The following is a 13192-nucleotide window of genomic DNA, read 5'->3' as shown; positions in this document are numbered from 1 at the left end:
CTGTGATCCCAAAAATCATTCTTTGTCAAAAAGAAAAGTGTCTAAAAGTGTCAATCAGTTAATATTTTATAGGTTCACAGATATAGTCAGCCACTGAGAAGACTGTCTGCTGTTATTACACATTAGTAATTTGCATTACCCATATGCTGTTAATGTTTTGGAAGACTGTTAATTATAACATTGCCTATATTGTGGAAAGTAATTTATTCCATAATTTTGAAAAGATTAGGTGATGTAGCTATCATTTTTTCCTTATTTTATGTTCTTTATGGCTTTCCCTAAAGTGAAATAGTTATTTCCATAGCAAATGCAAGTTACTGTTTTCATCAGTCATATAACAGTTGCCTATGTTCCTTTAATGACTCATTGTTAAGCATTCGAGTATATACCTGTTAAGCAAACTATAGTGAAAGGATAGTTATTTCTTTTACTAAAAATAGCTTTATTTCCACTATAGTTCCTAAAGACCCTAAAAAAAAGCAAAGGGACAGAATGTTTGTCTTTTTAACAGCAGGTTACAAAATACAGTAGGGCTATGCTCAACATATATTTCAAGTGTAGGTTTCCAAATAAAAAATAAGTCCTATTTGGCTTTGTATGCTAATCACAGATTCCCATTCAGGAACAAGCAGGATGTAAGGAACAAAGCTAGCTCTTGATGTCTCATTTTTTTGGGTGGTGCAGCCCAACAGACAGTACCCAGGTGCTGCCCTTGGTCCAAAGAGAAACCAAAATGACTCTACATATTTTAGTAACCTGAATAGGTAATCTGCTACTATTGTCAGTGACCTTCTCACGTTTCTGCAGTTATTCACTCACGTGACTGTGTAGCAATTAATTTTAGTTAAATATGTTTATCTGTAATTATGTTATAATGGTGTGTGACATATGCTTCAGCGGTTTGTCCTTTGGAAAATGCAGCTGTTGATTCTTAAAAAAATGTATGCCAAATTAAGGAGAGTCAGTTTTCTTTCATCAAATCTAAACTATTCTGAATCTGCTAGGAAAAGTCATTAAGTTTAGTAATTGCCTACTCCATTAAACTGACAGTTTTGTAAATGGGGAAATGACAGAAAGATCACTGCTCAACATTTATTGACAGACAGATGTGTATAACATTAAAACAAAAAAACAGTAGATTATTGTGAGTATGAAATATGTGCAAGTAATCTTTGGCTGCTTAATAAAAAAGTAAAGATAGATAAAAACATGTTTTTAAAAAGCTAATACACTTCAATAACTATAAAAAGGATTCCATCAATAATGCATTATATGTGCAAATGTTATTTATCTACCAGTTTATAAAAATGAGTACCATTTTATACATATTTAACTGTCACATTTTGTTTTATGCACAGAGAAATCAAAAAGTCATATCTATTGCCCTTATTTTTGTTTGCATAGTTCATTTGCAGTATAAGATCTTATTGACCCTGAATTGGTGCTGTTATTTTTTCTTTATACAAATATAGTTTATCTGCAGTACCAGGCCCTCTTGATCCTGAATTGGATAAAACATGTATTGAAAATGAAGGAATTAATGAATTAGATGATTTTTGTCTAAACCGAAAATGTGATGTGGCACCTGCAGATATCAGAAATGTTTTTGTTTAGGCTATTTCACTTGAGTAACACTGTTGTGACTCACAGTCCATGGATTTACAAGGTCATCAAACTACATTAGTTGAATGCATTACAAAGAATAATTTCATACTTTAATGTGGCCATTGCATGCTTTCTGTGTTATCTTTATATCGTGTATATGTGAACACACAGTGTGTGTGTGTGTGTGTGTGTGTGTGTGTGTGTGTATACATGTGGATATATACTATTTATTTCCACTAAAATCCAATGAAACACAAAACATGGAATTTTAACTGTGAATATTAAAAAAAGAAAAAAAAACATTGAATGCTAATGATTGCAGATGTAAACAATATAGTTACATTTGCAATCATAACTAACATCACTAAACATCCGCGATGGTGCAGCAGTAGCATTGTTGCCTCACAGCAAGAGGTTCTCCCGTTCGATTCTCGGTTGGAGTGCGGGGAGTGCCTTCTGTGTGGAGTCTGTATGTCTTCCCCGCGGTTAGGTGGGCATTCGAAAGGCATGCATAATTTGGGCGTGCCTTCGTTGAAGGTTGAACGTCGAGCTGGCACCTCGGCGTTCATGAAAATCTACTGCCGATCATTAGCGGACCGGAGTTCCACTGTGGTGACCCCTAACCGGGAAAAGCTGAAAGACAAACAACAACAACAACTAACATCACTAAACATTAAAACAAAACAAAACAAAATAAAATCTGACCTAAAAAAACAAATACTTAAACTACTACTTCAGCTACACCTAATGATCTTAAGTGTAAGCACTACATTTACATTTCGGGGTCATTATTCATCTTAAGGTACACTCCAAAAAAGGAAACTTTTATACAATCACTTTAAGTACTTTATTGTGGTGGGCTGGAACTTGTATATACTAACTCCATGGCTGCACAAACAGAAATAAAGGCAAAACTAGAGACTTATGTTACAGTCAACCTTTAGCAAGTCATCCAGAATGTAATTTGACCAACTGTACCACCTACATTTTTTTACACAAAAAAAGCTACTAGATTAGTGATCATTCAACCAAACATGCTGTAGCCATATACGCCTCACTGTGCTTGGTTCTCAAACTCTTTGCTTAGCCGGTGAGCCCTATGAGCAGAGACTGCACAATGTTCCTGTATTTTCTTGGGTTTTTATCAAATGCTGTAGCTTCCTCCTACATTTCAAAGATGTGTTGTAGGAAAAATATTGATCTTTTAAACTGCAATATGAATGCATAGATGCAGTGAATGAGAAAGTGTGTGTGCGTGTGTGTGTGTGTGTGTGTGTGTGTGTGTGTGTGTGTGTGTGTGTGTGTGTGTGTGTATGTGTGTGCGCATGTGTACATAGTTTACACAAAGTTTACACACTGCTTATTGTTATTGACTATAATGAGTATGGTTGGCACCATGTTCAGGATTATTTTGTATGTCTTGCACCCAGTGACTGCTGGGACAGGCACTGGGTCTTCCACAACCCTGTACTGGATAAAGCAAATAATTAGAGAATGTGAATAATACGTAAATTAATATATTTCTTTATTTTTATTTGCTAACCAAGGTAGAACACTGATCCATATGGACCTGTTACACACTCAGACTGAGAGCACTGTCTTGCTCAGTCATGTAACAGGTAAATAGATGCTGAGGAAATAAAATTCAGTGCTACAGGAAGCAGCTCCCTAACAACTCATACTCAAACACACACACATACACAGTCACACACACAAATATGTGTGTGAGTGTGTGTGTGTGTTTGTGTGTGTGTGTATGTATATGCACGCATGTGTGGCAACAGATCTGAACGCCTAAATATCAGCAGCCTAAATATTGACAAAAAATACCTAATGTTCAAAATGTCAACAGTTAAAAATACCTAAACACAAAATATCGACAAAATTGAAGTTACACTAGGGAATGGTAACTGCCCTTCCCCAACTGTTATGCAACCTCGGTTTTGGTATATTTAATTAGCAGGGAATATAGAGGAAAACAATGGTTTGGGATGCGGTTAGAGTTTGTTGATATTTTGTGTTTAAATATTTTTAACTGTCAATATTTTAAACATTAGATTTTTTTGTCAATATTTAGTATTTCAATATATCAATATTTAGGTGTTTCAGTCTGCTGCCATACACCTGTATATACATATACCACACACATCATATTTAGAGAGAGAGAGAGGTAGATATAAGTAGATATACACATCTATACGTATATCTATCTGTCTGTGTGTGTGTGTGTGTGTGTGTGTGTGTGTGTGTGTGTGTGTGTGTGTGTGTGTGTCTCTCTCTCTCTATATATATATATATATATATGTGTGTGTGTGTGTGTGTGTGTGTGTGTGTGTAATGATAAAACCTTAAAAAGTGTGTTTGCAATGGGTGATCCATATCGCTGCAACTCTAAATATACCAATTTCAGGCTTGCATAGCAGTGATTTCATATCAGTGTTTATTGCTATTTAGCAAACATTGTAATGAATTAAGGGTAGTGATTTACACACAGGGTTGCTGGCAGAAATAAAGCTAAACGCAGGATATGTGCTGTTAAATGTTCTTCTTCACAATAGGAGCAATCATGTATGGCTTTACCTTGTTGTCACTCAATGCACTCATGTATCAGTTTATATATACAGAGAAAACAGAGCTGTAACTATATGGGTGGAAAGGACCAGATGCCTCAGGTACAAGCTGTTAGGAGGTGCAATCGGCAGATGTTGATGGTGTGGGAGTGCAGAACCAGCATTCATTTATGAAGTCATGAGAATATCATGGCTTCATAAATAATTGCTGGTACTGCATTTGCATTTGTGTATGAAATGCATAGTGTGTGTGGTGGGTGTTTACTAACTGTGGCAAGCTGCTTGTTATACTTTTAGCAAGCAGCTTGTTATAGCTAAGGATTAAAAAATAATTTATATGGATAATGCGTATGAGAAGAAAGCTATATTTTTATGATACAAGTCTGTGAGTAATGCCATGAAAAAGCATGTGCATATGAAGGTGGAAGTATGACAGTATAATGTGTGAATGTGTCATGTCATGTGCATATGAAGGTGGAAGTATGACAGTATACTGTGTGAATGTGTCATGTCATGTGCATATGAAGGTGGAAGTATGACAGTATACTGTGTGAATGTGTCATGTCATGTGCATATGAAGGTGGAAGTATGACAGTATACTGTGTGAATGTGTCATGTCATGTGCATATGAAGGTGGAAGTATGACAGTATACTGTGTGAATGTGTCATGTCATGTGCATATGAAGGTGGAAGTATGACAGTATACTGTGTGAATGTGTCATGTCATGTGCATATGAAGGTGGAAGTATGACAGTATACTGTGTGAATGTGTCATGTCATGTGCATATGAAGGTGGAAGTATGACAGTATACTGTGTGAATTTGTCATGTCATGTGCATATGAAGGTGGAAGTATGACAGTATACTGTGTGAATTTGTCATGTCACACATTTCTCTTCTCTGTTTTGGTCCCCATATTGCCCTTATCCTGTCCATGCCCTCCTGTTCATCCTCTAAACTTAGGTTTTGAGCTACTAGACCACTGTTTGGCAGTTAGTGCAGAAAAATATGACTATTAGCTGGGCTGCACTACTGATGTGCAAAAGAAGATTCTCAGAGCCTCTATTGATAATGTGGGCATTTCCATTGAAAAGCATTATTGGAGAACTGTGCAGCCAGCACTAAATGCCGTTTCTCACTGTTTACCCCCTTTCCCCTTGCTTTGCAGCCATGGTGTTCATTATATTAGAGGGATGTGAGTGTGCAGCCCCCACACACACACACACACATTGAAGCTTGCTTGGGGGCTTGCCTCCTGCAAAAAACACTGAAAACAGTGTTTTTGGGAGTTTATTTTGGGGGTTGTTTTCAGGGAACAGAGTCCCATAGTGGAAACTATAAGATGTTAGCGAGCTTCCTTGAGTCCAGGAAATGAATCTTTCCATCCCCATTTGCCTAGCTATGTACTAGACAATAATTCAGGAATATAAAAATGAGACCACAATAAATCATTTCAAAACTTTTCCCACCTTTAATGTGACCTGTAACCTGTAAAATTCAATTGAAAAATAAATAAATCTGTTAGGGGAAAACATAAAAAATAAAAAACATACAATAAGCTGGTTGCATAAGTGTGCACACCCTTAAACTAATACTTTGTTGAAGCACCTTTTGATTTAATTACAGCATTCAGTCTTCCTGGGTAGGAGTCTATCAGCATGGCACATCTTGACTTGGCAATATTTGCCCACTCTTCCTTGCAAAAGCACTCCAAATCTGTCAGATTGTCAGGGCATCTCTTGTGCACACCCTCTTCAGGTCACCCCACAGATTTCCTATTGGATTTAGGTCTGGGCTGTGGCTGGGTCATTTCAAAACTTTAATTTTCTTCTGGCGAAGCCATTCTTTTTTTGATTTGGAAGTATGCTTGGGGTCATTGTTATGTTGAAAGGTGAAATTCCTCTTCATCTTTCCAGGAGATGCCTGAAGGTTTTGGATCAAAATTGTCTAATAATTGGAACTCTTCATAATTCCCTCCACCTTGACTAAAGCCCCAGTTCCAGCTGAAGAAAAGCAACCCCAAAGCATGATACTGTCACCACCATGCTTCACCGTGGAGATGGTGTTATTCTGGTGATGCAGACTGTTGTTTTTGCGCTAAACGTACATTTTGGAATTGTGGCCAAAAAGTTCACCTTTGATCTCATCAGACCATAAGACATTTTCCCACATGCTTTTGGGAGACTTGATGTATTGTTTTACAAATTTTAGCCAGGTCTGGATGTTTTTGTGTGTAAGAAAAAGATTCCGTCTTGTCACCCTATCCCATAGCCCAGACATATGGAGAATATGGGAGACTATTGTCACATGTAGTACATAACCAGTGCTTGCCAGAAATTCCTGCAGCTCCTTCAGTGTTGCTGTAGGTCTCTTGGCAGCCTCCCTGACCAGTTTTCATCTTGTCATTTCATCAATTTTGGAGGGACGTCCAGTTCTTTGTAATGTCACTGTTGTCCCATATTTTCTCCACTTTTTGATGACTGTCTTCACTGTGTTCCATGGTGTATCCAATGCTGTGGAAATGTTTTTGTACCCTTCTCCTGACTGATACCTTTCAACAATTAGATCCATTTCATGCTTTGTAAGCTCTCTGCAAACCATGGCTTTTGCTGTAGCTGGCAACTGCATAAATGTCAGGAAAATCCTACCAGGACAGCTGCACACTTATACAACCAGCTTATTGTATGTTTTTTATTTGTTATATTTTTCCCCTAACAGATTTGTTTTTCAATTGAATTGTACAGGTTATAGGTCACATTAAAGGTGGGAAAAGTTTTGAAATGATTTATTGTGGTCTCATTTTTTTATATCGCAAAAAACGTGTTTGACACCAGTGTCCTGGACCAGCAATCAAGGAGCCTCAATCCTCGCCACTAACACCAGAGAGGGCATCTCATATATGAGGAAAGATAACAAACACACACAGTAAAGTGCAATTTCCCTTAAGAGCACACAGAGATCACAGTTCAGTCTGGGGCTGGTCGCTCCCTTGCTCTCTAGGTTCCCAATAAGACTCCCCACTGCCACAGTTATAGGGTCTAGATCTCAGCCTACCTGGGGCAAGCTAACATTTCCAGCACTCTCTCTGTCCAACCAGTGCTTTGTGTCCCTGCCCAAGTAGCTGACACACATACACTTTGAGATAAGAGTTTATACAACCACACAGACACTTCTGGGGAAGGCTGGCACAGGTTCTCCAGCTGTGCCCCTTTTACCCAGACTATATGGTAGTACCCTGCCACCACCCAGCTAATAATTATCAGCTACTCAAAGGCCCTTAAAAGGGTGGCCAATTATTACTGTGCAATGTTATTATCCAGTTGGTAGTATGAATAAACTGTCTCAAGGCTTATTAGAGTGACTTGGTACAGGATCCTTATATACATGCAGTGTACTCTACAGCTTAACGTATCTCTACACAAACCAGCCACAGTTAAAAGGTTTTAAAATATTTAATAATTAAAACCACAAGACAATACTTTTTACTACTCAGTCAATGCTAGTCAAGAGTTCAGAGATCGCACAGAAATACTTAAATAATTCAGTAGTACAGTTCTGACATCACAGAAAAACACTTAGTCTAATCTTTCTAGTTATAGCTATCTCTAAAAGAAAACACAAGTCTAAGATAATGTACATGTGAGCAAGAGGCAGTGCTGTGAGTTGGATGATCAAGACAAAATTGCTTAATGCCTTCTGATTCTATCTGTTTAAATTGAAATTGCAGTTCTGATAAACAATCCCTCAGAGCCACACGCTCCAAGGATCTAAACCCTGTCATCACAATGAACAAAACATGCTGGAGGGATAGGTTCCTGACCCAGAGATTCCCCATACTCTGGAATAGACTGCCCATACATGTCAAGCAGAATACCTCCTTGGCCGTCTTCAAAAGAAACCTTGATGACTGGATGGAAGATAGGAAATTCACCCCGGGGATCACATCAGTCACCCTGCTAGACAGGGGTCCAGGGATGCAAATACTGTGGGAAGAAATATCCAGGGAATTGTTATGGCTAGGCTTGTATAGGCCCTAGGGCCAGTAGCCTAGTACCAACCTATGAACCTATTACATCTTTCTTTCACTTTCCTGGAGTCCCCAGGCTACACATTAACTGCATTTATATTCTTAACATCTCCCTTTTGTTATCTTTTAGCTGGTCAGGAACAGAGCAATAAAATACATTTGCATGTTTAAATCTAGCAATTTAACTCTTGGTTAAAACAATAGAAAGAATTTCTTCAACTAGACTTTTCGGAACTACTGTCTACTTCAAAGGGTCACCACATGCTTTACTTTGGTCAGTAGAGTGCACTGTTGTCACATTTATTTCCAGTTCCATATGTAACATTATTTCTTTACATTTAAGACAACAAGCCTGTAGTTTACATTCATATTTACAAATGACAGAATTATCTGCAAAATTCTATCTGGCTAGGCTGGCAGCCTTCACCCTTCTCTGCCAATCTTCACACCTGGCATTTTAACAGGGGTGTGTAAATGTTTTATATACACTCTATGTTGTTCTCATCCTTTGACATTGAAGGCAGCAGAGTACATCAATTTTGTATACAGGTATGTTTCAAGATGTATAATATTATCTTTCACTTTTGCATCTAATAACGTTATGTCATGTCATGTTCTTTCTGCATGAAGCCTAGGTCATGGCTAACAAGTGTTCACAGAACATTCTACTTTGCCGGTTATCAGATAAGGTTATAAATCAGATATTCCCTTTATTTTACTGGTAACATGCTTTAATAGGGCATATTCATCAATCCCATGCACAGATTTTTCTTGCCATCGTGTTAACTCTGTATTCAGCATAGTTTGAATATAGTCACCTGACCTGTGAAGTACTCTTATTCAACAAATGGTAAGCATTCATGTAATGTTTAATCCAAGTGTGCCTTTTATTGTTTTTGTTTCTGTTCAGCCTATGTTGTGGTTGAAAAGAGTCCATTTGGACAAGTCCAATTAGACAGCTAACAAGCAAATAATTTAAAATTTGGTTGTGACTTAAATATGAGTCATATACCACATACACGTTATAAATATTTACCCTGGTGGCAATAGCAGCAGATATTAAATTATAGCTCTTTTAATTTCCTACTGCTTAAACATTTCGTTATCTAGCTTATTTAACTATTTATTTATATGTCAATCTGTGTCTCTCTGTATCTCTGTCTGTATGTCTGCCTCTCTGTCTAGTTGCTTTACATTTGTTTACCAGGATACTCTGACTAAACTAATGACCTCTTTTCAGTAGAATCTTGGGGGAAAAGACTCCTAGTAGGAAAATAAAAAATACATCAAATGCTAGCAATAATTCAAATAAAATAAAATTATAAAAACACAAGCAATTAGTCTGTATCAAACATAAGGAAATTGCAAATGTTGTGTAACAGATTATAACCATTACGTTCTGCATGACATTAATACCTAGAATGTGTTTCAGATCTTCCAAATGTAAATATAAATCAGACTTATGTGAATGAAGATTGTTATATCCTAAAGGGCATGCCAGATCAGCTTGTGTTATTAATGGCTACATGTCTTATCAATCTCTACATGTCTGGAATACCTTTCTCATGCACTGTTTTTGTAACAGATCAGCAATCTTTGTCATCTGCAAGAAGTGTAAAACTGGGAGCATGAAGTGTACTAATTATGCTATTCCCTTCTCCTTAATAGGTACCTAATTATTGAGAACTTCATCCCTCCAGAAGAGAAGAATAAGATTATGAACCGACTCTGTTATGACTGCGAGGAAGATCAGTGGAAGCTTCAGCCACTAGTCCCTGCTGGAATGTAAGTCCAAAAAAGCATTTATTTTATTTGCCGCTTAAAATGATTTCATTATGAAAAGTGTTTGTGAGAGGAGAGGGTCCTACTCTGTTGTGAAGTTCTATGATAGGCAGAATCCAGCAAGGCTATTAGATGATCTTAAGCATCTCATACATTAGGAAGCAATTTGTGTTTTCCCACTCTTTATTATACAATGTGCACCAGTACAAAATGCCATTATTTCCCACTTTTTATTATACAGTGTGCACCAGTACAAAATGCCATAGTACTTTAAGTGCATAAAATATTAAAATAGCAAGAAATATAGAAAGTGATAGAGATCACCTGAGTTAATAATACCTATAAGAAGAAAGTTTTTCATGAATCATTTATATTATCCTTCCTTCTACAAATAAATAATTAAAATTTAGTGAATACCATTCAATGAATCTCAGTTCTAGCAATAATGATGCTTTCCAGTTATTTAAAATTAATCTTTTGGTAACCATTGTAGCTCAGTATAATATATTATATACATCACTTGAAACATCTTCAGTCATATCCAATAGTATAACTTCTGGAGTGTAAGGAATTCTGTCGCTAATTAATAGGTTAATCAATCCATTTAAAAGTTTTCTTCCAACAGTCTTGTACTTGAGTTCATGCCCACCAGCAATGATATAGGTCTGCATATGGATTACTACAATGCCAACATTTTGAACTGTTAATGCAGCTCATCAAATGTAACTTATTAGGTGTGTAGTGTACACTATATGCAATCTTATAATGAAAAGACACATTTCTAATAGATATACGTCTTTTCATTATAGGACATATTTCTAATGGAAGGATATCATCTCTTCATATTCTTAATCATGTATAACCATTTTCAAGTGCAAATTTCAAATGTAGAAAGTATTCCTATTTTGATTTACCAGCAAAAAGGTTTTATTTCTTTGCTAATATGTAACATCTTATAAACAACTGAAATGTGTTTTCTAATACAAAATAGATCAAGTTTATTTTCCGAAGAATTATTGTACTTTCATGTATAATTGATTAAATTGATTCATTTTTCTGTAATGTTCTCTTTCATAATCACCCCAAGTTGTTTCCATATATTGTCAGTAAAATTCTATCATGATGGGCACAAAACAACTGTTTTTTATATTTCTTTTGTTTTCTATAGTAACTTATTTTTTTACCTGAAAATGAGAGTTGCTGTGCATACAAAAAATAATTTTTAAAGAAATGTTTTTCTATCTAAATTAAAAATGTCCCATAATATACAATAATTTTGTGTTTTTAAAAATGTGTATCTTACCCCAAGAAAGGTAACTTTATTCACTGTGGGTATAACCCTGTTGTTCAATGACTCCATCTCTGATATATTAGTATTTAATGTTATTCTCTCAGATTTAGTTGCAGTTAACAATATAACCTAAAACCTGCCATGTATTATTAAAGATCTCTTGTAGTTTCATTATATCATTTTCAAATCATGTAGTAATAACTACAAAATCATCTGCATATGCTATTATATATATCATATTCATTCATGATGGAAAGGCCATCTTTTTTGTTAATTTTATATAATAAATGTTTTGTAACTATAACAAAGAGAGAGGAAGAGATAGGGGTTCCTATTATAAGACCGAAGATGCATTCTTTCAAATGCATCTTGGTCGAACATAAAAGACAGAAAAGGCAAAATATCGAAGTGGCTTTTAAGCAAATTCTTTCCCTGGGAAAAAAATTGCTTGTCTGCTTCATTACTTTGCCATTTTTGGCACTGTAGTACAGTCTCGGAGTTGGTATATTTAAGTAGGGGGGGGCAAAGACCCCCACTTAATGTAATGTTTTAAAGTGTTTTCTTTTTTTTTGTTGGAACAGCGATTTTTTTCCCTTTGAAAAAAATCACTGTTTTGACAGTTCAACATTGTAAGCTTTCGCTTACATAGGGTCGATTAATCACCGTTTGCTTTTTTAAGCACTCGGTGATGTAATATAAACCCAAAGATAATCGTCACCTTTGTCATTCTGCAGTAGTTACCTAAAAACTCTTAGATAGCACATTATTAGTTTTAAACTTAGCATGTGTTTGAATATATATGCTTGATTATATCCAAAATATTATGAGGAACAGAATAATATTTTAAAACAATCCTAATATATTTCCTGTTGATTATATCAAAAGCTTTAGAAGCATCCAGTTTCAAGACGTCTACTCTATTATGTTTATTATGTTGATAATAATGTATAACAGCTTGTAATAACTTATTTGCCTACTGCATAGCTCTCCCTGGGAAAACCCAAACTGCAATTTTATTAGTATCTTATCAAGTTGTAACATTATTATTTTTTCTTATTAACAGCTCTTAAAATTATGCAATAGTCTATACTCAGTATTGAAACTGGACAGTAATGAGCTGGTAATAAACCATCTTTATTCTCTTTTTGAAGTAATATTATTGTCACTTCCTGCATAAGTGGTGGAATACTCCAATTCAGAATACTGAGATATTGTATTAATTTCAGTAAGTAGTCACCACTCTACTCATCATTGTATTGCCCTAAAGCAACTACAATGGCTTGAACTCCCCTATTACCTTCTTCTCCTCTAGCTCACAATCTCCCATAAACCTATGTATAAACCTCAGGATTGTCCAGCATTCATCTCTGTCTTTACCCTGTACACTCCAGCTTATCCCCTATGTTCTGAACACCAATACTTTCTCCAGGTACATAAACCCAGACTACCTGCAGATCAATTCATGTACTCCTGGACTATTTCCAAAATGTGGAATAATCTCCCAGTATCTCTACGCCTTCAACCAAGAAATTCCAACTTCAAAAGTACACTGCACAGTCACTTCTCTTCCATGTGGATTTGTACATGCTCCGTTCCCTCCTCAGCCATTACCTAAACTCAATCTATCCAGCTTGTGTACTCACAATTTCCTTTCTTACTTTTAAACTCCCAAATGAGTGCTTCATCTAACAGCCCTCTCTTCTTATCTCTTAACTCCTTCCTCCTTCCACCACCCTTCTCTCACTAGTCTCTACTCTCCCTGTACTTTACCAAACTTCCTTCTCCTGTATTGCGTGACTGACCACTAACATTTACTATACCCTCACACCTCCTTCTCTGACTTCCCTTCTCGTTTCCTTACCCCTATGCCATCATAAACCCTTACCCCTATACCTATACACTAACCTTTACTTCCATG

At 36.2% G+C, this 13192-nt stretch overlaps 1 protein-coding gene across 1 annotated transcript in view; it reads left to right on the top strand.

Annotated features, from left to right (window-relative positions):
* Positions 1-13192, top strand: part of KIF3C (kinesin family member 3C) — a 1444108-nt gene that overhangs the window by 1114034 nt on the left and 316882 nt on the right. Inside the window, exon 5 of the mRNA XM_044062885.1 lies at positions 9870-9986. Within this exon, the coding sequence (XP_043918820.1) occupies positions 9870-9986 (117 nt within the window). The remainder of the gene's footprint in view (positions 1-9869; positions 9987-13192) is intronic.

Source organism: Protopterus annectens, chromosome 2.part1, assembly GCF_019279795.1.
Source record: "Protopterus annectens isolate FY-2018-M chromosome 2.part1, PAN1.0, whole genome shotgun sequence".
NCBI lineage: Eukaryota > Metazoa > Chordata > Ceratodontiformes > Protopteridae > Protopterus > Protopterus annectens.
Note: the sequence above shows the minus strand (reverse complement) of the source record. Positions and strands in the feature narration are given on the sequence as shown.